This window comes from Tachyglossus aculeatus, chromosome 8 (assembly GCF_015852505.1).
Source record: "Tachyglossus aculeatus isolate mTacAcu1 chromosome 8, mTacAcu1.pri, whole genome shotgun sequence".
NCBI classification, from domain to species: domain Eukaryota; kingdom Metazoa; phylum Chordata; class Mammalia; order Monotremata; family Tachyglossidae; genus Tachyglossus; species Tachyglossus aculeatus.
The window spans coordinates 6,588,023-6,613,133 of record NC_052073.1 but is presented as its reverse complement, the minus strand read 5'-3'; the positions used below and the strand labels follow the sequence as shown (position 1 = coordinate 6,613,133).

Below are 25,111 nucleotides of genomic sequence, written 5' to 3'. Positions count from 1 at the left end.
AAGCGCCCGGCCTCAGAACGCCTGTGGAGTCCGAAGCTGGAATTGAGGTTAGCACAATTGTCAGGGATCCAGGCCCGTGCCCTCTGGAAAATCCTACATCCTATTTGGGCGGGAAGTGGAATGTGGGCCCGAGGTTTAGGGGGAGGAGTGGCTCATTCTGATGTTTACACCAGGTGCCTCGGGATGGGCAGGGACTACATCCCATCTGATCGCATCTACCCCAGCACTTAGCACAGTTCTTGGCATGTAGTAAACACTTAACAAATCCCACAATTACTATTATGGTTTTCAGCAGTAATAGTATCTATTAAGTGCTGACTATGTGTGGGAGTCTAATAAATGTTAGAAAAGCAGGCCAGACTGTGAGCCCGCTGTTGGGTAGGGACCGTCTCTATATGTTGCCAACTTGTACTTCCCAAGCGCTTAGTACAGTGCTCTGAACTCAGTAAGCGCTCAATAAATACGATTGAATGAATGAATGAATGAATGAGTAAGAAGGTCCTGGGTTCTAATCCCGGCTCTACCATTCACCTGCTCTGTGACCTTGGGTAAGTCGCTTAATTGTGCTTCAGTTCCCTCATCCCCAAACTGGGGATTAGGACTGTGAGTCCGATGTGGGACAAGGACTGCCACATTATCTTATATTAATAATAACTAATAGTGGTAACCATAATAACAACAATCATAATGATCATGGCATTTATTAAGCACTAACTATGTGCCAAGCACTGTACTAAGTGCTGGGTAGATTCAAGACATTCAGGTCAGATACAATCCCTGTCCCTCACGGGACTCACAGCCTATGGGGGAGGGAGATCGGGTATTTAATTTCCATTTTACAGATGAGGAAACTGAGGCCCAGAGAAGTGAAGTGACTTGCCCAAGGTCACACAACAGACAAGTGGCAGAGCCGGGATTAGAATCCAGTTCCTCTGACTCCCAAGCCTGTGCTGTTTCCACACACTCTGAGCTCACTGTGGCCAGGGATTGTCTCTATTTGTTGCCGAATTGTACTTCCCAAGCGCTTAGTACAGTGCTGTGCACACAGTAAGTGCTCAATAAATACTATCGAACGAATTAATGAATAAACGAATCTACTCTAATGCTCAGTATGATGCCTGGCAAATAGTAAGTGCTTAACAAACATCTTTTTTAAAGAAACGAGGCTTTTGCACACATGACAAAGCATGAGAATGTCATCTAGGGCTGAAAGCAGTGTGAAGGCACTTCATCCAATCAATCGATCAATCAATCGGATTTATTGAGCGCTTACTGCGTGCAGAGCACTGTACTAAGCGCTTGGGAAGTACAAGTTGGCAACATATAGAGACGGTCCCTACCCAATAGTGGGCTCACAGTCTAGAAGGGCTCACAGTCTAGAACCACTTTCCCTCCTCCTCTAGACTGTAAGCCCATTGTGCGCAGGAAACGCATCTGCTAATTCTGTTGCATTGTGCCCTCCCAAGCGCTTAGTACAGTGATCTGCACATAGTAAGCATTCAAAAAATACCATTGATTGATTGATAAAATAAAGCAAACAATGTGGCTAGGGTGTGGACATACACCTACATCAAGTCTTTAGCTAATTGGTAAGTAGGACAATTAGCTATGCATGCAAAATTGGAGATCTGGTGGTGAGAAAGAGCAAACAGGGCACTAAGAAGAAGCTAATGGAGAAGCAGCGTGGCTCAGTTCAAAGAGCCCGGGCTTTGGAGTCAGAGGTCATGGGTTCAAATCCCGGCTCTGCCACTTGTCAGCTGGGTGACTTTGGGCAAGTCACTGCACTTCTCTGAGCCTCAGTTACCTCATCTGTAAAATGGGGATTAAGACTGTGAGCCCCCCTGTGGGACAACCTGATCACCTTGTAACCTCCCCAGTGCTTAGAACAGTGCCTTGCACATAGTAAGCGCTTGATAGATGCCATCATCATTATTATTATTAAGAAGGAAGGGTGTTTTTGCGGGTGTCAGCCCATAGCCTTAGCTCATCATCAGAGTTCAAACCTAACTGAATTTTGCGGGGGCGTCAAAATAATTGCCGTGCTTCAGGTTAACCCTGAGAAGGAGGGTGGCCTAGTGAGAAGCAACATAGCCTAGTGAATAGAGTTAAAAGGCCTGGGAGTCAAAAGGACCTGGGTTTTAATTCCACTTCTTCCATTTGTCTGCTGTGTGACCTTGGATCAGTCTCTTAACTTTGCCAGGCTTCAGTTACCACATCTGTAAAATGGGAATTGAGACTGTGAGTCCCATGTGGGACATGGACTGTGTCCAACCTGATTAGCTTGTATCTCTCCTGCACTTAGGACAGTGCTTGGCGTGTAGTAAGGAGGCGTTCACGACGTTTGCCCTGCCGCGTGGCCTCCGGGCGTGGGAGTCCGAAGGACCTGGGTTCTAATCCTGGCCCTGCCCCTCGTCTGCCGCGCGTCACCTTGGGCAAGTCACTTCATTGACCCGTGCCTCAGTGACCTCATCTGGAAAAGGGGGAGGAAGATTTTTGAGCCCCGTGGGACTAAACCGATCAACTTGTATCCACCCCAGTGCCTGGCACACGGGAAGCACTTAACAAATGCCATCGTTATTATCAATAATAAATAATAATAATGGCATTTATTAAGGGCTTACTATGCAAAGCACTGTTCTGTTAATGTCTTGGGGGTGGGAGCGAACCTTGAAGATCCCCCGGTCGAATCCCGGCTCCACTCGCTTGCTGCGTGTCTTTGGGCAAGTCACTCTGCTTCTCTGGGCCTCAGTATTCCCATCTGTGCAACAGGGAGTAAATACCCGTTCTCCTTATCCCTCAGACTGTGAGCCCTCCTGGTGTCCAAATGGGATTATTTTGTATTTACCTGGTGCTTTTTTTTTTTTTTAAAAAAGTACAGTACTTGTTGAGCTCTTACTTTGTGGCAGGTACTGTACTAAGCGCTGGGGTAGTTACACATAAATCAGCTTGGACACAGTCCTTGTCCCAGCCAGGACTCACCATCCCCATTGAACAGACGAGGTAACCGAGGCCCAGAGAAGAGAAGTCACCTGCCCGTGGTCGCACTGTGACTTCTAGACTGTGAGCCCACTGTTGGGTAGGGACCGTCTCTCTATGTTGCCAAATTGTACTTCCCAAGCGCTTAGTCCAGTGCTCTGCACACAGTAAGCGCTCAATAAATACGACTGAATAGTAAGCGCTTAATTAATACCATTCAAAGGAAAAATTTAGAAATAAAATTCAAATGAATGGCTGCATCGGTGGGGCGCAGAGTGCCCTCTGCAGGAGGAAAGGGTGCAAAGCAGGTGAGATACCCTCCCACCACTGCCTCAATCTCCCTTTGATTATAATAATAATAATAATGGCATTTATTAAGCGCTTTCTATGTGCAGAGCACTGTTCTAAGCGCTGGGGAGGTTACCAGGTGATCCGGTTGTCCCACGGGGGGCTCACAGTCTTAATCCCCATTTTACAGATGAGGGAACTGAGGCCCAGAGAAGGCAAGTGACTTGCCCGAAGTCACACAGCTGACAATTGGAGGAGTCCGGATTTGAACCCATGACCTCTGACCCCAAAGCCCGGGCTGTTTCCACTGAGCCATGCTGCGATATTTTTTGATGATGATGATGATGGTATTTGTTAAGCGCTTACTATGTGCCAAGCACTGTACTAAGTTAAACCTTTATTATGTGTCAGTTACTGTTCTAAAAGCTGGGATAGATACAGTTAATCTGTCCCATGTGGGGCTCTGAGTAGGAGGGAGAACAGACACCGAATCCCTATTTTTTTCTTTTTTTATGGTATTTGTTAAGAGCTTACTATAATAAAAATAATGATGGTATTTGTTAAGCACTTACTATGTGCCAAGCATTGTTCTAAGCGCTGAGGTAAATACAAGGTAATCAGGTTGTCCCCCGTGGGGCTCACAGTCTTACTCCCCATATTACAGATGAGGGAATTGAGGCCCAGAGAAGTGACTTGCCCAAGGTCACACAGCAGACAAGTGGTGGAGGCGGGAGTAGAACCCACATCCTCTGACTCCCAAGCCTGTGCTTATTCATCCACCCTATTATTATTATTATTTTGGTACTTGTTAAGCACTTACTACATGACAAGCAAAGTTTTAAGCGCTGAGGTAGATACAAGTTAATCAGGTTGGACACAGTCCCTGTCCCACACAGGGCTCACACTCTTAATCCCCATTTTTCAGATGAGGGAACTGAGGCCCAGAGAAGTGAAGTGATTTGCCCAAGGTCACACAACAGGCACGTGGCAGAGCCGGGAGTAGAACCCAGGTCCTTCTGAATCCCAGGCCCCTGCTCTGTTCACTAAGCCAGGCTGCTTCTCACTGAGCCAAGTTGCTTCTCTGACACGTTAGCCTGGAAGCGAGGCAGAAAAAGAAGCAGATAGGGAGAGGGGAAGGAGAGGAAAGCAGGGTGGGGAAGTGGGGGAGTCCATCAGGGCTGAGCCAGAGAGGGCGGACAGCCGGCCCTCTTTGCCCACAGTGCCTGGCATATAGTAAGCACTTTGCAAATACCGTTATTATTATTATTATTATTGCTAGGGAGTGTGCGTGTGTTTGTTCATGTGTGTATTTTCCTCGGACACTGCATCCCCAAGCCCCCAAGCAAGTGGGCTCCCCTTTCTCTCCCCCATGATCCATCGCCGCCAATCCATCTCTCCAACGGGCAACTCCCACTTTGATCCAGCGGTGAAGTCACTGTGCCACATCTGTACCATCAGAGCCATTGCCATGGCAACCGGTGATTTTCCCCCCCACACACATTAAACCCAGGAGGGCCAGCTCCCTGCGGGAATCACCAGAAGCAGTCCGGCAAAGGTTTGGGGGAACAATGGGGCAGAGGCAGCAGGGCCAACTAGAAAGAGGAATAGAACCTGGGTCCTCTGACTCTCAGGACCGAGCTCTTTCCACTAGGCCACGCTGCTACTTGGTTGACACCCCACTTTCTGGACACACACTCACTGCACCCCAATACCTTGCTGCTAGGGCTTCTAGGGACCCCAGCCAGGACCCCCAGGCTCCTCCTCCAAGCAGCCCCTGCCCTCCTGAACCCCGCTCGGAGGGAGCCCCCGGGAGAAGCTCAGCCAGGGGAACCTTCAGGGGAGCGGCGGACATCTTCCTGGACCCCACAGGGGAAGAGAATCTGTCCAAAGTCGGGAAAGCGCTCCAGGCCAGGGTAGAAAAGAAGAGTTTAATTTTCAACATCATCCACAACGGTGTGAGTTTGAGACAGGACGTGCCAATCCCACCAGCCGCACTGACCCAAACGGCCGCCTTGGCCGGAGCCAGCCCTCTCCCGCCCCCCCCATCCCCTTCCCCCCAAAGTGGCCGGTTGCCCCACCCTCTCCGTAGAGGCTGGGGTGACCCTGCCGCCCACCCGAGGTGGGGTTGGAAGGTTGGAAATAAAGGCCGGGCACCAGCAGGGGATTCTCCGCTCAAGACGAGGGAGAATACTGGGTGGCACCCCACTTTCTGGGATTGGTGGACAATTGGTATTTAATAAATAAAAAAGGGGCTTCACGAGACTCTGCTTCTCCCCTGGGGGTCAAAGCCGCTCATCTGGGACCTCAATCTGACATTCTTTCCTTCCTGCACCACCTCTCCCGAGTCGGGTGGGGGAAGTAAGATCAGAGAGGAATTTCATCCCAAAAGGAGTGGGGAAGGAGGAAGCAGGTCCCACCTGTGGATGACTTTGGCCCTTGCCTGGGGCCCAGGCCCCTCTGAAACTCGATTTTCTCCCTGCCCTAGGGACAAGGTGAGTTGGTCTGGCCCAAGCCAGCGGCATTCCCAAGTTCACCGGGGCGAGCCGGCTTCTCCCGATCCCTTTGGAACGGCTTAACTCGGTGCCACAGGGAAAGGCCAAGAAGGGGGAGGTCCCAGACTGTCTGTGTGAGCTGCCTCCGGATGGGAAGATGAAGGGAGAAGGAGGTGGGGGATAGGGCTTCCAGAAGGCTGGGAGAGGCCACATTGAGAGAAACGGAAGATGGTGGCCAGAAGTGGAACAGAACTAGTCCTCTGCCCTTGCCCACGCCTACACGCCGTCTCTGTGGGGTCCGCGCAAAGGCAGCGGAGCCAGACTCCAGAGCGGGTTCGGGCTACTCCCCAAGCAGGGCCCTCGGGGGAGGAAAGGACACGGCTCAGAGACTCCCCAGAGACCTCCCCTCAACCTCCCCTCAACCTCCACCTCGGAGCCCTCGATTCCTTTCTCTTGGCCGGAGAAACAGCATTGCTACTTGGTCCCACTGGGCCCATCCCAGAGGCCGCGACCCACCCAGCCGGCCTGTTGTGGAGGGGACGGTGGAGGGGCTTCTGTTTCCACAGCCAAGGGGGAGCGGGCGAGGCATGTGGACAGCAGAGCGAATGCGGAGTCTTTGACAGAACTACAGTTGCGGGATGAAAGCAGCTACTTTTCCCCTCTTAGGGGGCGAAACACGATCAACAATATGCAGAGCGAGCCCACTCACACACGCACGCAAACATACGCACACGCACGTACACACGACAGTCGGTGGGTGGGCCGGGCTCAGGTGGGAGAGGGGAGGAGGAAGGTGATCGGGTCTTGGTTCCCCCCGTGTCCCAAGGGGCTACACACGGCCGAACGAGAAAACAGTCTGGGCTCCCAGAGTCCATTGCAGCCTCTCCCACCGCCAGCTGGATTATTGCTTCGTACCTGGTCCGGTCTCCCTTACGGAAAGGGTTTGTTCAGAAAGTAGAAGGGAGAAGAGCTCTCCCACACCCTTCCCTTTCCCACCGAGCAGTCTCCATCCCCCCATCTGAGTGGGTCTGGCAAAAAGCCCTTGTGTTGGGTCTCTCTGCGCCCAGGCCCTGGGCAGATCTTCCCTAGGACCCACGGGAGGGGCACAATATTCCGGGGAAGGGAAGGGCAGTCACCCAGGACCCCCGGAGTCCACAGCCAGAGATATCTCTCCTCACCTCCCCGCTTTATAAATTTCTTTTCAAGAGAAAGATTCCCACCACTTCCAAGGACTGCGGACGGTGAGAGTTGGGCGGAAAAGGATATTTAGCTATCAAAGGGAGTCTGGGCCGTGGGTTCCTGCTGATTGGGGCCCCTTCTTTCTCCAGAGGTCCCCAGAGGCCTGACCTCTGGCCTCCGGTTGCTCCTCTTGGGGACATGGAATAAGAGAGGACCTTCCATGACAAACCCTGGGGAGCGGGGCTCCGGTGCGTCCCACTCTTGGCCTCGGCCCGGCTCAGCCGCAGGCCACGAGTCCAAAAGGAAGCCACGGCGAAGGCAAAACCCCAAGAAGCCTCTTGGGAACACAGGGGCTGGCTCAGCCCCACCCCTGGCCCACCGTCCTTGTGAAATGGAGACGAGAGCCGGCTTCCTGTTTCCAGGGATTTCCACTTTCTGCCAGCCCCTCGCCAAGGGAGCCTGAGCGCTTAGTACAGTTTTTGGCCCACAGTGGGCACTCAATAAATACCACGAACCGATTGGAGCCCCTGGCCTCACACTTAAAGTCTCTGGGAGTGGGAGACTTGACCCTTTTCCAATCCAGACCCAGAAGTCCCATAAATTCAACAGAAGACCCTACCTCTTGCCCCCTCAGAGCACTAGGGAGAGAGTTTTTCTAAAACCCTTCTCCCAAGAGCGTGCTCATCTTCCTGCTCATCTGCCCTGGCCCAGCCAAGCAGCCCCCTGAGGGAGAGGTCTTGCCTTCTTTTATGTTTGAGCCTTGACCCAGAGCCCCAGATGCTTAATAAATACCTTTTCCTAAGAACAGTAACAACAGTAATAAATCAGAGCAATATCTTGTAATGGTCTGGAGCTGGGGGGGCAAAAAAACAGCCTCACAGGCTTTGAAGGAGGGCAGAGGCTGCCGGGCTCCTCTGCCCACCCCAGGGTGAAGTTGGGGAGGAAAGACCTGCCCCTTTCTGCCATGGGGATCTTTGGAATCAGACCCCAGGGTGATAGTGCACCCAGAGTCTGACATCCTTCCTCCGGCTGCTCAGTTCCCACCTGTGGAATGTATTTGTGTCTCTCCTTCATTCCCCCCTCATTGGTGCAATCCAGTCTACCTCCCTACTCTTACCTAGTGCCTGCAGAGCAGGGACTTGGGGATGAGGGGGTGAGGGATTTGGCTACATCCCGAGAACAGACAGGGAGCTTGAGGAAGGACCGGGGGTGTGCTTTGTTAAAAAGGGCCACGATGCCCCAGGGCAGCAGGCAACTGGCTTCCTGTAGCCCAGAGAATGGGGTGGGCCCTGGGAGAGAAGGCCTTAGTGGCTCTCCGTTGGGGGTTGGCGTCCCCCTCTCCCCCTCCAGCAATATTTTCAGAGTAGATATTGCTGATGTATTGGCAGCAACTTCTGAACTGTTTTAAATATTTTTTTTAAAAAAAAAAAGGGTCCCCAAGGTGCTCTATCCCTAAATACCACCCCCCAGAACAGGGCAGGCACCCCTTGGTCTGGAGTGGGTGTCTGAAGCTTACTGAGATGACAACCCCTCTTGAGTCCCCTAAGAGAATTCCGGCTCCCAACTCTATGATTCCCGGCAATGAGAGAGGGGCTGGGGACGTGGGGGGAGTTCTCGTCCATTAGAACTTGCCAGCCCAAGCCAAAACACAGCCTGCCGCTACCCACCCTATCTCTTCCCGTCTCTGTCCGACCCCAGGACCGTCACCTCCATCTCCTTCCTGGGGGAGGGGTCCTCGAAAAGTCACAGAAAGTACAGAGTGGCAGAGAACTTGGGTGGAGACAAGTTGAGCGAAGGGAAGGAGAGGGCCTGCCCAGTTTCTGAAAAGCTGGGGCTACTGGTCAGCCAGCATACTCGCCCCAGGGGGAGCGGAGAGGAAGTAGCTTTCACTGCGCTCATGCCCCAACCCAACCGTCAAGAGCGAGAGCCTTCGGGCCGCTCTCCATCCCCTGGCCTCCGTCCCAGTGTTGGAGGATTCGATCCACCTGACAGGAGCCTTAAGCATCCTCAGAGTCCGCTCCTTCCCTCGCCAGCTTAGAGTCCCAAGTTTCCAGGGGAAGAAAGGGTACCACCACCATCAACCAAAAGATGGGCAGACTGACCAACTGGGATGTGCCCTTTGCCAGCAAGCTGGGAGACTCAGGCCTACTCTCGGGGCTTTCCCGAAAGCTCCCAGACTTCACACAGATCGCCCCTGGCTCCACCACCTCTTTGGGCGGGGGTCCTCAGATGCGCCTTGCTTGTGTCCGAGTCCCGGAGGCATCCCCGGTCCCCTGCCCAGCCCCCTGGGAAAGACACTTGCTGGTGGTTTGGCACTGATGGGTAGGTGGTGGCCCCCAGCAGGCCCCCAGACCAGCCCCTGAAACAGCCCCGGACCCCCAAAGGGAAAAATCTGCAGGCTGGGTGGGCTGTGTTATCTTGGCGACGAGTGAAAAGTCTTAGAAAAGCTGGCGACCCCTTTGCCCTCCCTCTTTAGAAGGTCCGATCCCGAGGCCGCCCGCCCGAGGTGCCCACCTAGGATGGACCTTGGAGAGTGGTGAGTAGAAAGGGCCCAGCGTTCATTCCGGAAGAGAGGGGCAGAGACTTCTCGGGCTAGGCCCGAAGTGGGGGTGGGGGAATCGTGTCTGGGGGGGTGGGAGGGTTGACCGGGTGTCGGGCCCCACCGGCCAGAACTCCAAGCCCAGGTGGGCGTCCCCAGGGGCGGCCCGTGCGCGGGGCCGACTGCGAGGCCAGGGGTCCGGGGTCCGGCCGAGTCGAGCTGGGGGGCCGGGCCGGGCCCTAGGAGCGGTCTCCGCAGGGGCCCGTGGTGCTCTCCAGGGACAGCTGGGAGGACTGACGCAGCAGAGGGCCCGTGGCCGGGTCCACCATGGACGAGGTGGGGAAGAGCTTATACCAACCCACCGCCAGGCTCGACAAGTCCAGCTCCTCCAGCAGCACCCGGGCGACCCCCATGAAGTGCTTACGCTCCATGCGCCCGTAGTTGCCCCACACGATCACCTGTGGAGGGAGAGGAGGCGGCATTCAGCCCTACTGAATCTCAGTCAAAGCCCTACTGAGCCCTCACCTCCTCCAAAAGGACTTTTCATTCATTCATTCATTCATTCAATCGTCTGTGTGCAGAGCACTGTACTAAGCGCTTGGGAAGTACAAGTCGGCAACACATAGAGACGGTCCCTACCCAACAACGGGCTCACAGTCCAGCCTTCCCAGACTGAGCCCCTCTTTTTCCTCTCCTCCTCCCCATCCCTCCAGCCCAACCTCCTTCCCCTCCCCACAGCACCTGTATATATGTCTGTACAGATTTATCACTACTTATTTTACTTGTACATATTTACTATTCTATTTATTTTGTTAATGATGTGCATTTAGCTTTAGTTCTATCTGTTCTGACGACTTGACACCCATCTACGTGTCTTGTTTTGTTGTCCATCTCTCCCTTCTAGACTGTGAGCCCGTTGTTGGGTAGGGGCCGTCCCTATATGTTGCCAACTTGGACTTCCCAAGCGCTTAGTACAGTGCTCTGCACACAGTAAGTGCTCAATAAATACGATTGAATGAATGAATGAAATTCAACGGGGCCGGGACGAGAAGCAGCCTGGCTCGGTGGAAAGAGCCCGGGCTTGGGAGTCAGAGGTCAAGAGTTCTAATTCGGGCTCCGCCGCTTGTCAGCTCTGTGACTTTGGGCGAGTCGCTTAACTTCTCTGGGCCTCGGTTACTTCAGCTGTAAAATGGAGACTGTGAGCCCCACGTGAGACAACCTCATTATCTTGTATCTACCCCAGCGCGTAGAACAGTGCTTGGCATGTAGTAAATGCTTTAAAAATACCATCATTATTATTATTGTTACAGTGTGGGCAAGCCACTTAACTTCTCTGTGCCTCAGTTACCTCATCTGTAAAATGGGGATTAAAACTGCTTAGAACAGTGCTTGGCACATAGTAAATGCTTAAAAAATACCATCATTATTATTATTATTGTTACAGCGTGGGCAAGCCACTTAACTTCTCTGTGCCTCAGTTACCTCATCTGTAAAATGGGGATTAAAACTGCTTAGAACAGTGCTTGGCACATAGTAAATGCTTAAAAAATACCATCATTATTGTTATTGTTACAGCGTGGGCAAGCCACTTAACTTCTCTGTGCCTCAGTTTCCTCATCTGTAAAATGGGGATTAAAACTGTGAGCCCCACGTGGGACAACCTCATTACCTTGCATCTACCCCAGCTCTTAGAACAGTGCTTGGCACATAGTAAATGCTTAAAAATACCATCACTATTATTATTGTTACAGCTTGGGCAAATCACTTAACTTCTCTGTGCCTCAGTTACCTCATCTGTAAAATGGGGATTAAGACTGTGAGCCCCCTGTGGGACAACCTGATCACCTTGTAACCTCCCCAGCACTTAGAACAGTGCTTTGCACTTAGTAAGCGCTTAATAAATGCCATCATTATTATTATTATTGTTATTATTGAGTGGCAGAGCCGGGATTAGAACCCATGACTTTCGGTTATGCTCTGTCCACTACGCCGTGCAGCTTCTCATCTGAAATGCAAGCAAACCCGGGCTGAAACGATCCTCACCTGCAGCACCTTGCCTTGGGGACTCTCTGCAAACAGCAGGGCCTGGTTGTACAGGGGATCCAAGGACTTCCGAGCCACTTTTGTCTTCTTCTTAGCGATGCACACCCCGTTCTCCAGCAGGTACGCCTTGATGTACGCGGCTGGAAAGGAAGGGCGGGAGAATCAGAGTGACCCAACTGTCAGCTGTGTGACTTTGGGCAAGTCACTTAACTTCTCTGTGCCTCAGTTCCCTCGTGGAAAATGGGGATTAAGACTGTGAGCCCCCCGTGGGACAACCTGATCACCTTGTAACCTCCCCAGCGCTTAGAACAGTGCTTTGCACGTAGTAAGCGCTTGATAGACTATTATTATTATTATTATTATTATTATTATTATTATTATCATTACCCAGCTTACGCAGCCCCCTCTTTCCTTGTCTCCTCGCCGGCGAGGCGGACAGGATCCGTCCCTCAGAGCCAGATGGATTTCCGACATGAGCTAACGGTTTTGCTGGGAAGGAGCCTTGCTTTTCTAAGTAGCAACAGTATGACCTATTGGCTAAAGCACGGGCCTGGGACTCAGAAGGTCATGGGTTCTAATCCCCGCTCTGCCACTTAATAATAATAATAATAATAATGATGGCATTTATTAAGCACTTACTATGTGCAAAGCATTGTTCTAAGCGCTGGGGAGGTTACAAGATTATCAGGTTGTCCCACGGGGGGCTCACACTCTTAATCCCCATTTTACAGATGGGATAACTGAGGCATAGAGAAGTTAAGTGACTTGCCCGAAGCCACACTGCTGACAAATTGGCGGAGCTGGGATTTGAACCCATGACCTCTGACTCCAAAGCCCGGGCTCTTTCCACTGAGCCACGCTGCTTCACTCGTCTGCTGTGTGACCTTGGGCGAGTCACTTCACTTCTCTGGGCCCCAGTTACCCCACCTGCAAAATGGGGATTGAGACTGTGAGCCCCACGTGGGTCAGGGACTGTGTCCGACCTGATTTGCTTTGTATCCACCCCAGCGCTTAGTACAGTGCCTGGCACTTAGCGCTTAACAAATACCATTATCATCATTTTCTAGCCCGTCCTCGCTTTTCACTAGCCCACTCTCCTCCCCAGGGGGAGGATAAGGAAACTCAGGTCTCTCCATTATGCCCCTGGCCTAGGTTGTCACTGGTCTCAGGTCAGCGGTCAGTGTGACGTGGTTGGGGTGGGGAGTGGGGGATAGGGATGGAGGGCTGAACTTTTTATAATCAATCATATTTATTGAGCCCTTACTGTGTGCAGAGCACTGTACTAAGTGCTTGGGAAGTACAAGTTCGCAACATATAGAGACAGTCCCTACCCAACAGTGGGCTCGCACTCTAAAAGGGGGAGACTTGTTGGATGATGGGTGAGATAAACCTGAACTAGGAGCTGGGGGGCTTCTGTGTCTTGGAAACTCCTCTCCTCACCATGGAGAAGCCCTGAGAAACTATTAATCCCACCACCCATCTCCCCCAGCCCCGGGGCTTCTATGTTTCTCTACCTGGCAAGAAATCAACAATAAACAAAGAGGCCTGGTTATTCTTATTCTCATTTTCTCTCTCTCTCTCTCTCTCTCTCTCTCCCTCTCTCTCTGATTGGAAAGTAGAAAGGGAGTCATGGAGACTGAAGGAGAGGCCTTGTTTGCTCACATATGGAGACCAAAGGTCTTACCTACAGGCCCTACTGTAAAGTCATTTCCTCTCCTCCCACCCGCCTCTACGTCATCCTTGCATTTGGATTTGCACCCTTCATTCATCCCTCCCTCCGCCCCACAACACTTATTCAGCGCTTAGAACAGTGCTTTGCACATAGTAAGCGCTTAACAAATGCCTTCATTATTATTATTATTATGCCCATATCTGTCCTTTATTTATTTATATTAACATCCCTCTCCCACTGTAGACTGTAAGCTTTTTGAGGGCAGGGAATGTGTCCATCAACTCCTTTATACTGTAGTCTGTCAAGCACTTAGCATTCATTCATTAAGCGCTTAGTACAGTGCTCTGCACACAGGAAGCGCTCAATAAATAAGATTAAATCAATCAATCAATCAGTCATATTTATTGAGTGCTTACTGTGTGCAGAGCACTGTACTAAGCAGTTGGGAAGTACAAGTTGGCAACATATAGAGCCGGTCCCTACCCAACAGTGGGCTCACAGTCTAGAAGGGGGAGACAGAGAACAAAACCAAACATACTAACAAAATAAAATAAATAGAATAGATATGTACAAGTAAAATAAATGAATAAAGAGTAATAAATCAGTACAAACATATATACATATATACAGGTGCTGTGGGGAAGGGAAGGAGGTAATGCGCGGGGGGAGGAGGGGCAGAGGAAGGAGGGGGCTCAGTCCGGGAAGGCCTCATTCATTCATTCATTCATTCAATCATATTTACTGAGCGCTCTCTGTGTGCAAAGCACTGTACAGTGCTCTCTGCACACAGTAAGCGCTTGATGACTACCACCGATCGATTGAAGTCTCAGAGCAGGTGTTTCTGCTGGGAAAGAACTCGGGGAGAGCAAGTCACCGCGATACCTGGGAGGGTCTTGGAGCCAGGCTTGGCGGTCAGCCCGCGGGCCTGTATGATGTCCACTTCCAGCTGCCCGTTCCGCTCCTGCAGCCCGATCTCCACATCACCTACGGAGCATGAGGAAGGGGAGAGAACAGATCAGAGGGTCATCGCTAATAATGACTGGTAATTACGGTATTTATTAAGTGCTTCCTATGTGCCGAAAACTCTACTAAGCACTATGGGAGGTAGAAGATAACCATTAGAGAAGCAGCGTGGCTCAGTGGAAGGAGCCCGGTCTTGGGGGTCAGAGGTCGTGGGTTCAAATCCCGGCTCCACCATTTGTCAGCTGTGTGACTTTGGACAGGTCACTTCACTTCTCTGGGCCTCAGTTACCCCACCTGTAAAATGGGGATGAAGGATGGAAGCCCGACGTGGGACAACATGATCACCTTGTATCTTCCCCAGCACTTAGAACAGTGCTTTACACATAGTAAGCACTTAACAAATGCCACTATTATTCTGAGAAGCAGCGTGGCTCAGTGGAAAGAGCGTGGGCTCGGGAGCCAGAGGTCGTGGGTTCAAATCCTGGCTCTGCCATTTGTCAGCTCTGTGACTTTAGGCAAGTCACGTCACTTCTCTGTGCCTCAGTTCCCTCATCTGTAACATGGGGATTAAGACTGCGAGCCCCATGTGGGACAACCTGATCACTTTGTATCCTCCCCGGCGCTTTGCACATAGTAAGCGCTTAACAAATGCCATCATTATTATTATGTCGGACACAGTTCCTTTCCCACACAGAGTTCACGGTCTAAGTAGGAGGGAGAACAGGTATTGACTCCCCATTTTACAAATGAGGTAAAGGAGGCAGAAAGAAATTAAGCAACCACTCTCTCCACCTTCAAAGCATTATTCAAGTCCCATCTCCTCCAAGAGGCCTTCCCCGATAAAGTCCATTTTTTCCCCGGCTCCCTCTCCCTTCTGCCTCATCTTTGCACTTGGATCTGTGACCTTTGGACATTTGATATTCACCCCATCCCCAACCCCTCAGCACTCAGGTACTTATCTTTAAATATCTTCAAGCGCTTAGTACAGTGCTCTGCACACAGTAAGTGCTCAATAAATATGCTTGATTGATTTAAATGATATATTACCAATTACTTATTTATTCATATTAATGTGTTTCCCCCTGTAGACTCTAAGCTCATTATGGGCAGGAAATATGTCTGCTAATTCTGTTCTATTGTAGTAGTAATAATAATAACAGTATTATTAGCACTTAGGTACTTATCTTTAAATGATATATTATCAATTATTTATTCATATTAATGTGTTTCCCTCTCTAGACTCTAAGCTCATTATGGGCAGGGAATATGTCTGCTAATTCTGTTCTGTTGTAGTAGTAATAATAATAACTATTATTAGCACTTAGGTACTTTAAGTGATATGTTATCAATTACTTATTTATTCATATTAATGTGTTTCCCCCTCTAGACTCTAAGCTCATTATGGGCAGGGAATATGTCTGCTAATTCTGTTCCATTGTAGTAGTAATAATAATAACAGTATTATTAGCACTTAGGTACTTATCTTTAAATGATATATTATCAATTATTTATTCATATTAATGTGTTTCCCCCTCTACACTCTAAGCTCATTATGGGCAGGGAATATGTCTGCTAATTCTGTTCTATTGTAGTAGCAATAATAATAACAGTATTTATTAAGCACTAACTATGTGCAGGCAGTGTGCTAAGCGCTGGGGTGAATACAAGCAAATCAGGTTGGACACAGTCCCTGTTCCACGTGGGGTTCACAGTCTTAATCCCCATTTTACAGATGAGGTAACTAAAGCACAAAGAAGTTAAGTGATTTGCCCCAGCTCACACAGCAGATGTGGCAGAACTCTCCCAAGCACTTAGTACAGTGCTCTGCACATAGCAAGCACCTAATAAATACCATTGATTGATCGATTGATTGCCCATGGTTACACAGAAGTCAAGTGGTGGACCTGGGGTTAGAATTCGGGTCCTCTTACTCCCAGGTCTGTGCTCTTTCCACTAGGATAATAATAATAATTTTAGTATTTGTTAAGCGCTTACTATGTGCAAAGCACTGTTCTAAGTGCTGGGGAGGATACAAGGTGATCAGGTTGTCCCATGTGGGGTTCACAATCTTAATCCCCATTTTACAGATGAGGGAACTGAGGCACAGAGAAGTTAAGTGACTTGCCCAAAGTCACACAGCTGACAAGCGGCAGAGCGGGGATTAGAACCCATGACCTCTGACTCCCAAGCCCGGGCTCTTTCCACTGAGCCATGCTGCTTCTCTAATGGACTCAGGATATAGGTGGGGACAGGCAGAACTATTTCCAGTTTAGGATGGGCCTCTCAGGGCATGCCTTATTCCTAAAGAAGGCCAACAGAAAGAAGTCCAGTTGCCTGCCGCTTCCCAAAAGGTTTGCAGCAGCATTCCCATTCCACAAGCTTTGCAGCCGCATTCCCATCCCAAACGCTTTGCAGCAGCATTCCCAAGCCCTCCCAAGAGGTCTGCTACAGAACCCAGCTGTCTCCCCGAGACTGAAGTCACAGCTGACGACTACCCGTTATTGGCAACAATGTTCAGTTTTCCCCTCCTTTCCTGTTAGGAAGAAAGCATGACGAGGGGGAAGGGAGGCGAAGCCAAATAGTTGCCCACTCGGGAGGTTAGTCAGGGATTCCCAATTAATTGCGGTATTTTTTTTAATGGCATTTATTAAGCACTTACTACGTGCAAAGCACTGTTCTAAGTGCTGGGTAGGTTACAAGGTGATCAGGTTGTCCCACGGGGGGCTCACAGTCTTCATCCCCATTTGACAGATGAGGGAACTGAGGCCCAGAGAAGTGAAGTGACTTGTCCAAAGTCACCCAGCTGACAAGTGGCGGAGCCGGGATTTGAACCCACGACCTCTGACTCCAAAGCCCGGGCTCTTTCCAATGAGCCACGCTGCTTCCCTTAAAATTTGTGAAACTCTTACTATGCACCAGGCACTGTACTAAGCGCCGGGGTACACACAAGGTAATCAGGTCGGACACGGTCCCCGTCCCACATAGGCCTCACAATCTTAATCCCTGCTTTACAGATGAGGGAACTGAGGCACAGCAAAGGGGAGTGACTTGCCCGAGGTCACACGGCAGACACGTGACAGAGCCAGGGTTAGAATCCAGGTCCTTCTGACTCCCAAGCCCGTTAGAACAGTGCTTAGCGCTTAAACAGTGCTTTGCACATAGTAAGCGCTTAATAAACGGCATCATTATTATTATTATCTATCCACTAGGCCACTCTTGCTGAGCGGTCTTGAGATTCCCATCCAGGGCTGCCGCAACACTCACCCATCGATGTAGTGGCCAAGGTTTGGCGGCCCACAAACTGAGCTGGTCCCATGCTACCCAAGAAATCGCTGAACTGGGCGTCTGAGGCCAGGCACACTCCCCCATAGTTGAGGCTGGAAGACAAAAAGACAATCAATCAATCAATCAATCATATTTATTGAGCGCTTACTGTGTGCAGAACACTGTACTAAGCGCTTGGGAAGAACAAGTTGGCAACATATAGAGACAAGGTAGAAAAGAGTCTGCGCTCAGACCAAGGAATACCACCTCTACAAGAAGGGGCTAAGGAAGGAGCGGTAAATATTATTCCCTCTACGACTCCCTCTTAAAAATCATATAATAAGAATTGATAATGGTGGTATTTGTTAAGCACTTACTATGTGCAAAGCACTGTTCTAAGCGCTGGGATTAGAATTATTATTATTACGGCATTATTACTTATTATTATTACGGTATTTGTTAAGCACTTACTATGTGCCAAGTACTGTTCTAGCCTGATTTGCTTGTATCCACCCCAGCACTTAGTATAGTGCCTGGCACATAGTAAGCACCTACCAAATGCTGTAATTATTATTATTATTATTCTAAGCACTGGGGTAGATACAAGGTAATTAGGTCGGCCACAGTCCATGTCCCGCATGGGGCTCACCGTCTCAATCTCCATTTTACAGATGAGGTAACAGAGGCCCAGAGAAGTGAAGTGACTTCCCCAAGCTCACACAGCAGGCAAGTGGAGGAGCTGGGATTCGAACCCAGGACCTCTGGCTCCCAAGCCCAGGCTCTTGCCACTAGGCCATGCTGCTTCTCTATTCATTCAGTCATATTTATTGAGCGCTTGCTGTGTGCAGAGCACTGTACTAAGTGCTTAGCACTGTACTATTAGCTCTCTATTAATAATAATAATAATAATAATAAGTGCTTACTATATTCATTCATTCAATTATATCTATTGAGCGCTTATGGTGTGCAGAGCACTGTACTAAGCGCTTGGGAAGTACTAGTTGACAACATATCGAGACAGTCCCTACCAAACAGTGGGCTCACAGTCTAGAAGGGGGAGACAGAGAACAAAACCAAACATATTAACAAAATAAAATAAATAGAGTAAATATGTACAAATAAAATATGCCATGCCAAGCACTGCACTAAGCCCTGGGGTAGACAAAAGATAGTTGGGTCAGACACAGTCTCTGATTCACACACTCTAAGACTCACAGTCTATATCAGAGGGACAACAGGCACTGAATCCCCATTTTACAGGCGAGGCAGAGAGAAATTTAGTGACTTGTCCAAGGTCATTCAACAGGCAAGCGGCAGAGCCGAGATTAGAAGCCAGGTCCTTCTGACACCCAGCTTTTGCTCTACCCATTAGGCGATGCTGCTTCTGCTTGCAACCCTGCAAATTGTTACTCAATCAATCATCATGTACTTAATGAGTGTCTACTGAGTGAGAAGCCTTATGCTATGCACATAGCAAAGTACAAGAGAAGTAAGACAGGAGGTGAGCCCGCTGTTGGGTAGGGACCGCCAACTTGTACTTCCCAAGCGTTTAGTAATCAATCAATCGTATTTATTGAGCGCTTACTGTGTGCAGAGCACTGTTCTAAGCACTTGGGAAGTACAAGTTGGCAACATATAGAGACAGTCCCTACCCAACAACAGGCTCACAGGCTAGAAGGGGGAGACAGACAACAAAACAAAGCATGTGGACAGATGTCAAGTCATCAGAATAAATAGAGATAAAGCTAGATGCACATCATTAACAAAATAAATAGTAAATATGTACAAGTAAAATAAGTAGAGTAATAAATCTGTACAAACATATATACAGGTGCTGAGGGGAGGGGAAGGAGGTAGGGCTGGGGGGATGGGGAGGAGGAGAGGAAAAAGGGGGCTCAGTCTGGGAAGGCCTCATGGAGGACGAGAACTCTCAGTAGGGTTTTGAAGGGAGGAAGAGAGCTAGCTTGGCGGATTGCGGAGGGAGGGCATTCCAGGCCAGGGGGAAGATGTGGGCCGGGGATTGACGGCGGGACAGGCGAGAACGAGGTACAGTGAGGAGGTGAGCGGCAGAGGAGCGGAGGGTGCGGGCTGGGCTGGAGAAGGAGAGAAGGGAGGTGAGGTAGGAGGAGGCGAGGTGATGGACTGCCTTGGAGCCGAGAGTGAGGAGTTTTTACTTGATGCGTAGGTTGACTGTCAGCCACTGGAGATTTTTGAGGAGGGGAGTGACATGCCCAGAACGTTTCTGCACAAATATGATCCGGGCGGCAGCGTGAAGTATAGACTGAAGCGGGGAGAGACAGGAGGATGGGAGATCAGAGAGGAGGCTGATGCACTAATCCAGTCGGGATAGCATGAGAGATTGAACCAGCAAGGTAGCGGTTTGGATAGAGAGGAAAGGGCAGATCTTGGCGATGTTGCGGAGGTGAGACCGGCAGGCTGATCAATTGTTCCAGATTTCCAAAAGAATAATAATAATAATTGTGGTATGTGTTAAGCACTTCCTATGTACCAGGCACTGTACTAAGCGCTGGGGAGGATAAAAGCAAATCAGGTTGGACACCGTCCCAGTCCCACATGGCTCCTTCCGACTCCTACGTCCATTCTCTATCCCCTAGGCCACGCCGCTTCTTTGTCCACTTTTCTAGGTTGCAGAAGGCCTCTCTCCTTCCTTCCCTCCCTCTCTCTCATCTTCCCCACGAAGCTTCACTAAGAGGTTGACAGAGAATGGCTTGGACAGCGGTAATATATGCCAATATCCTGCTGAGGTTCGGAGAACTGGAGTCACTCAGCCCCTTCTGGGAGGGAGGGTGAGAAGGGAAAAACAAAAAATAGGCACAGCAGACAGAGGCAGTGGACAGAGAGACAGTGAGATAGAGCTCTGCACACAGGAAGCACTTAATAAATACTATTATTACTACACAGAGAGAACAGAGAAATGGAGAGAGCGGAGAAACAGAGGGAGAAAAAAACAGAGAGAGAAACCAGAGAAACAGAGAGATAAACAGATGGAGAAACAGAGAGAAAAAACAGAGAAAGAGAGAAAGAAGGAGAAAGAATAATAAACAGAAAAACCAGAGAAACAGAGAAAGAGAAAAGCAGAGTAACAAACAAAGGAACAGAGAGAAAGGAAAAGAAACAGAAAAATATGCACAGAGGAGGGAGAGAGAGAAAGAGAGAGAGCAAGTGCAAAGGGAGAATGGCACAATTAGGGGAAGATCACTAGCCTGACAAACCAGGAAGCTGAAGGCTGGATCATTTTCTCTCTGATTTACTGTGAGGCTAGACAAATCACCCATCCTCTCTAGGCCTCAGTTTCCCCTATCTGTCCATGAGGGTCATCCAGGAAGCCTGGCTAAACCTCAGCTGGCTGAGACCCGGCGGAGAACATGGTCCCAGGTTTCCTCATGGCTTGTACGTTGCATCCCCATCCCTTCTGCTTGCCCTTCTTCCTTTCCTCCTGGAAGTGCTCCTGAGACCCAGCAGAGAACACAGTCCCAGGTTTCCTCACAGCTAATACATTGCATCCCCATCCCTTCTGCCTGCCCTTCTTCCTTTCCTCCAGGAAGCGCTCCTGGCTGCCCCAGGGCAGGGCAAAGCAATCATTCATTCAGTTCGTTCAATTTTATTTATTGAGCGCTTACTGCATGCAGAGCGCTGTACTAAGCGCTTGGGAGAGGACACTAGAACGATAAATAGACACATTCCCTGCCCAAGACGAGCTCACGGTCCAGAGGAGGGCTCTTGCCGCCTCTCACTCACTTGCCCTCTGAGCCATAGCTGTTCATACTGTCCTCGATAGACTCGTGGCTGGCCTGACGCAGCGTCCGGCTGGGCATCTCCACGGCGAGACCCGTTTCCGTGCTCCGTTGGATGGCTCCCTTCAGCCTCCGGCCGTCCCCTTCTGGGAAGAGAGTGGGCAGAGAGAGGAATCGATCAGTGGGATATACTGAGCACTTATTACGGGCAGAGCACTGTACTAAGCTCTTGGGAGAGTACACACAGCACAAAGGAGTCGGCAGATACATTCCCTGCCCACAGTGAACTCATATTCATTCATTAAATTGTATTTATTGAGCGCTTATTGTGTGCAGAGCACTGTGTTAAGCATTTGGGGGAGTACAATAGACACATTCATTCAATCGTACTTATTAAGTGCTTACTGTGTCAAGTGCTTATTAATGTATTAATGTTCATTAATAATAATAATCATGGCATTTATTAAGCGCTTACTATGTGTAAAGCACTGTTCTAAGCACTGGTGAGGTTACAAGGTGATCAGGTTGTCACTCAGGGGGCTCACAGTCTTAATCCCCATTTTACGGACGAGGTAACGGATTCATTCATTCATTCAATTGTATTTATTGAGCGCTTACTGTGTCTAGAGCACTGTACTAAGCGCTTGGGAAGTACAAGTTCCCAAGTAAGCACTTAGTACATTGCTCTGCAGACAGTAAGAGCTCAATAAATATGATTGATGATGATGATACAAGTTGGCAACATATAAAGTGACTTCCCCAAAGTCACACAGCTGACAATTGGCAGAGCCAGGATTTGAACCTGCCCACAATGAGCTTACAGTCTAGTAGGGGAGTCAGACATTACTATAAGTAAATAAATGACAGATATGATCATAAGTGTTTTGGGGCTGGGAGGAGGGTGATGAATGAAGGGAACAGGTCAGGGTGACGCAGAAGGGAGAGGGAAAAGAGGGGAGTAGGGCTTAGTCAGGGAAGACCTCTTGGAGGAGATGGGCCTTCAGTAAAGCTTTGAAGGGGGAAGAGAGTAATCGTCTCTCGGATTTGAGGACGGGAGGCATTCCAGGCCAGAGGTAGGACATGGGCGCAGATAGAGGTGATAGGGAGGCAAATGGAGATAAGATTAGGGATGGTTAGGAGGAGAAAATGGGAGGAGGCTAGCTGATCATCTCTGGCCATGCTGGGGGTGAGACACTCAAAACCTGATGCCTGTCTACTTGGTTTGTTTTGTTGTCTGTCTCCCCCTTCTAGACTGTGAGCCTGTTTTGGGTAGGTATTGTCTCTATCTGTGGCCAAATTGTACTTTCTAAGTGCTTAGTCCAGTGCTCTGCAGGCAGTAAGCACTCAATAAATACGATTGAATGAATGAATGAATGAATGAATGAATGTGAGCCCGTTTTTGGGTAGGGATTGTCTCTATCTGTGGCCGAATTGTAATTTCCAAGCGCTCAGTCCAGTGCTCTGCAGGCAGTAAGTGCTCAATAAATACGATTGAAGGAATGAATGAAACCTGATACTTTGAATGAAGTAGGGGGGCCTAGGGGAAAGAGCCCAGGCTTCGGAGTCAGGGGACCTGAGTTCTATTCCTGGTTCTGCTGCTTGCTTGCTATGTGAACACTCACCTCCATCTATGTCCTTGATCATTCTGTCCCTCTAGTGACGACTCTTAATCCGTCTCCCCCAACCCAATCAATCAACCATATTTATCAAGCGCTTACTGTGTGCAGAGCACTGTACTAACCACCTAGAAGACTAAAAAAAAAAAAGATGGTATTTGTTAAGCACTTACTATGTGCCAGGTACTGCACTAAGCGCTGGAGTGTATCATAGCTAAGAGGAAAGAGCCCGGGCTTGGGAGTCAGAGGTCATGGGTTCTAATTCTGGCTCCACCACTTGTCAGCTGTGTGACTTTAGGCAAGTCACTTCACTCCTCTGTGTCTTAGTTCCCTCATCTGGAAAATGGGGATTAAGACTGTGAGCCCCATGTGGGACAACCTGATTACCTTGTATCCCCCCCAGTGCTTAGAACAGTGCTTGACACATAGTAAGCACTTAACAAATCCCGTCATTATCATTATACAAGCAAATCGAGTTGGACACAGTCCTTGTCCCATGTGGGACTCATATTCTCAATCCTCATTTTACGAATGGGATATCTGAGTCACTGAGAAAGTGAAGAGACTTAGCCAAGGTCACACAGCAGACAAGTGGTATTTGTCTGCACTTCCCAGGTGCTTGTACTTCCGAAGTGCTTAGTACAGTGCTCTGCACACAGTAAGTGCTCAATAAATATGATTGAATGAATGAATGAATGATGGAGTTGGGATTAGAACCCATGACCTTCTGATGCAGGAGGGAGTGGGAAAAGAGGCAAGGAGGGCTTAGTCAGGAAGGCCTCATGGAAGAGATGCGCCTTCAATAAGGCTTTGAAGGTGGGGTGAGTGATCGTCTGTCAGATACGCAGAAGGAGGGTGTTCCAAGCCGGAGACAGGATGTGGGCGAGAGGTTGGTGACGAGATAGATGAGATCAACGTGCAGTGAGTAGGTTGGCATTTGCAAAGCGAGGTGTGCCAGCTGGGTTGTAGAGGGAGAGCAGTGAGGTAAGGTAAGAGGGGGCAAGGTGATTGGATCTAGATCGCCCCATCTTCAAAGTCATCCTAAAATCCCACCTCCTCCAGCAAGCCTTGCCCAATTAATTCCCAGCATCTCGGGTCATATCAGTGTGATCGCCACCCCTAGCATCCGTGTATTTATACTGTCTTCGGCTCTTATGAATCTATGTATATTCAATCACACATTCCAGGATTTGCTCTGCTTTATTCAGTCTGTTATCCTGGTATATTCATTCCACTCCCCATCGGACGCTTTATCTGCCTCCCGCTCCCATTATTTGTAAATATTCCGCATGTCTCGGTCTCCCACTGTACGGTACACTCTACAGTTGCTCAGGGAATGGTTCTTCTGTTTTTACTATACTTTTCCAAGCACTTAGTACAGTACATCACACTCAGAGGATGTTCAGTAAGCAGCTTTACTACTACTACTATTATCATCACACTACCATCACATTTGTTTTGGAACAAAACAAATCCAGGAGGCCAGGGCCCTGCCCGCAATGATCTCACAGGCTAGAGTGGGGAAGACAGACATCAAGAAAAATATATTAAATGAAAGAGATATACATAAGTGCTTTGGGGCTGGGAGGGGGGAAGAGAAAAGGGAGCAAGTCAGGGTGAAGCAGAAGGGAGGGGAAGATGTGGAAAAATGGGCCTCAGTCTGTAATCCCATGACTAGATTGCAAAATCCTTGAGGGCACGGATCATGTCCACTAATTCTATTCAATTTTTTAAAATGGTGTTTGTTAAGCTCTTACTAGGTGCCAGGCACTGTACTAAGCGCTGTACAAGGTTGGATGCAGTCCATATCCCACAGGGGACTCACAGTCTTAATCCCCATTTTACAATTGAGGTAAACTGAGGTGCAGAGTGACTTACCCAATTTCACACAGCAGACAAGTGGCAGAACCAGGATTAGAATGATAGTAATGATGGTCTTTGTTAAGCACTTACTGTGTGCCAGGCACAATACTAAGCACTAAGTATAAGCAAACTAGGTTGGAAACAGTCCCTGTCCCACATGGGGCTCGTAATCTCTATCCCCACTCTACAGATGAGGGAACTGAGGCACAGAGAAGTGAAGTGCCTTGCCCAGCATGACACAGCAGGCAAATGTCAGAGTAGGGATTAGAACCCATGACCTTCTGATTCCTAGGCCCGTGTATGGTCCGCTACACTATACTCCTTCCTCTGGCTCCAGCCCCAAGCTCTTTCCACTAAGCTGCTTCTAGTACTGTACTCTCTGAAGCATTTAGTTCAGTGTGCTCAATAAATGCCACTGATTGATGACAAGAAGTCATCATGACACTGGGGCCCAGCAGCTG

The 25,111-nt window shown here is 49.4% G+C and overlaps 1 protein-coding gene across 1 annotated transcript in view; it reads right to left on the bottom strand.

Annotated features, from left to right (window-relative positions):
* Nucleotides 1-8,357: 8,357 nt before the first annotated feature.
* The window catches only part of RIMS4 (regulating synaptic membrane exocytosis 4), a 51,660-nt gene continuing 34,906 nt past the window's right edge, over nt 8,358-25,111 (bottom strand). The window contains exons 2-6 of the mRNA XM_038750728.1: nt 21,176-21,317; nt 17,417-17,529; nt 14,072-14,173; nt 11,518-11,657; nt 8,358-9,932 (exon numbers count right to left, since the gene is read on the bottom strand). Coding sequence (XP_038606656.1) covers nt 9,714-9,932; nt 11,518-11,657; nt 14,072-14,173; nt 17,417-17,529; nt 21,176-21,317 — 716 coding nt within the window. The 3' untranslated portion in view covers nt 8,358-9,713. The remainder of the gene's footprint in view (nt 9,933-11,517; nt 11,658-14,071; nt 14,174-17,416; nt 17,530-21,175; nt 21,318-25,111) is intronic.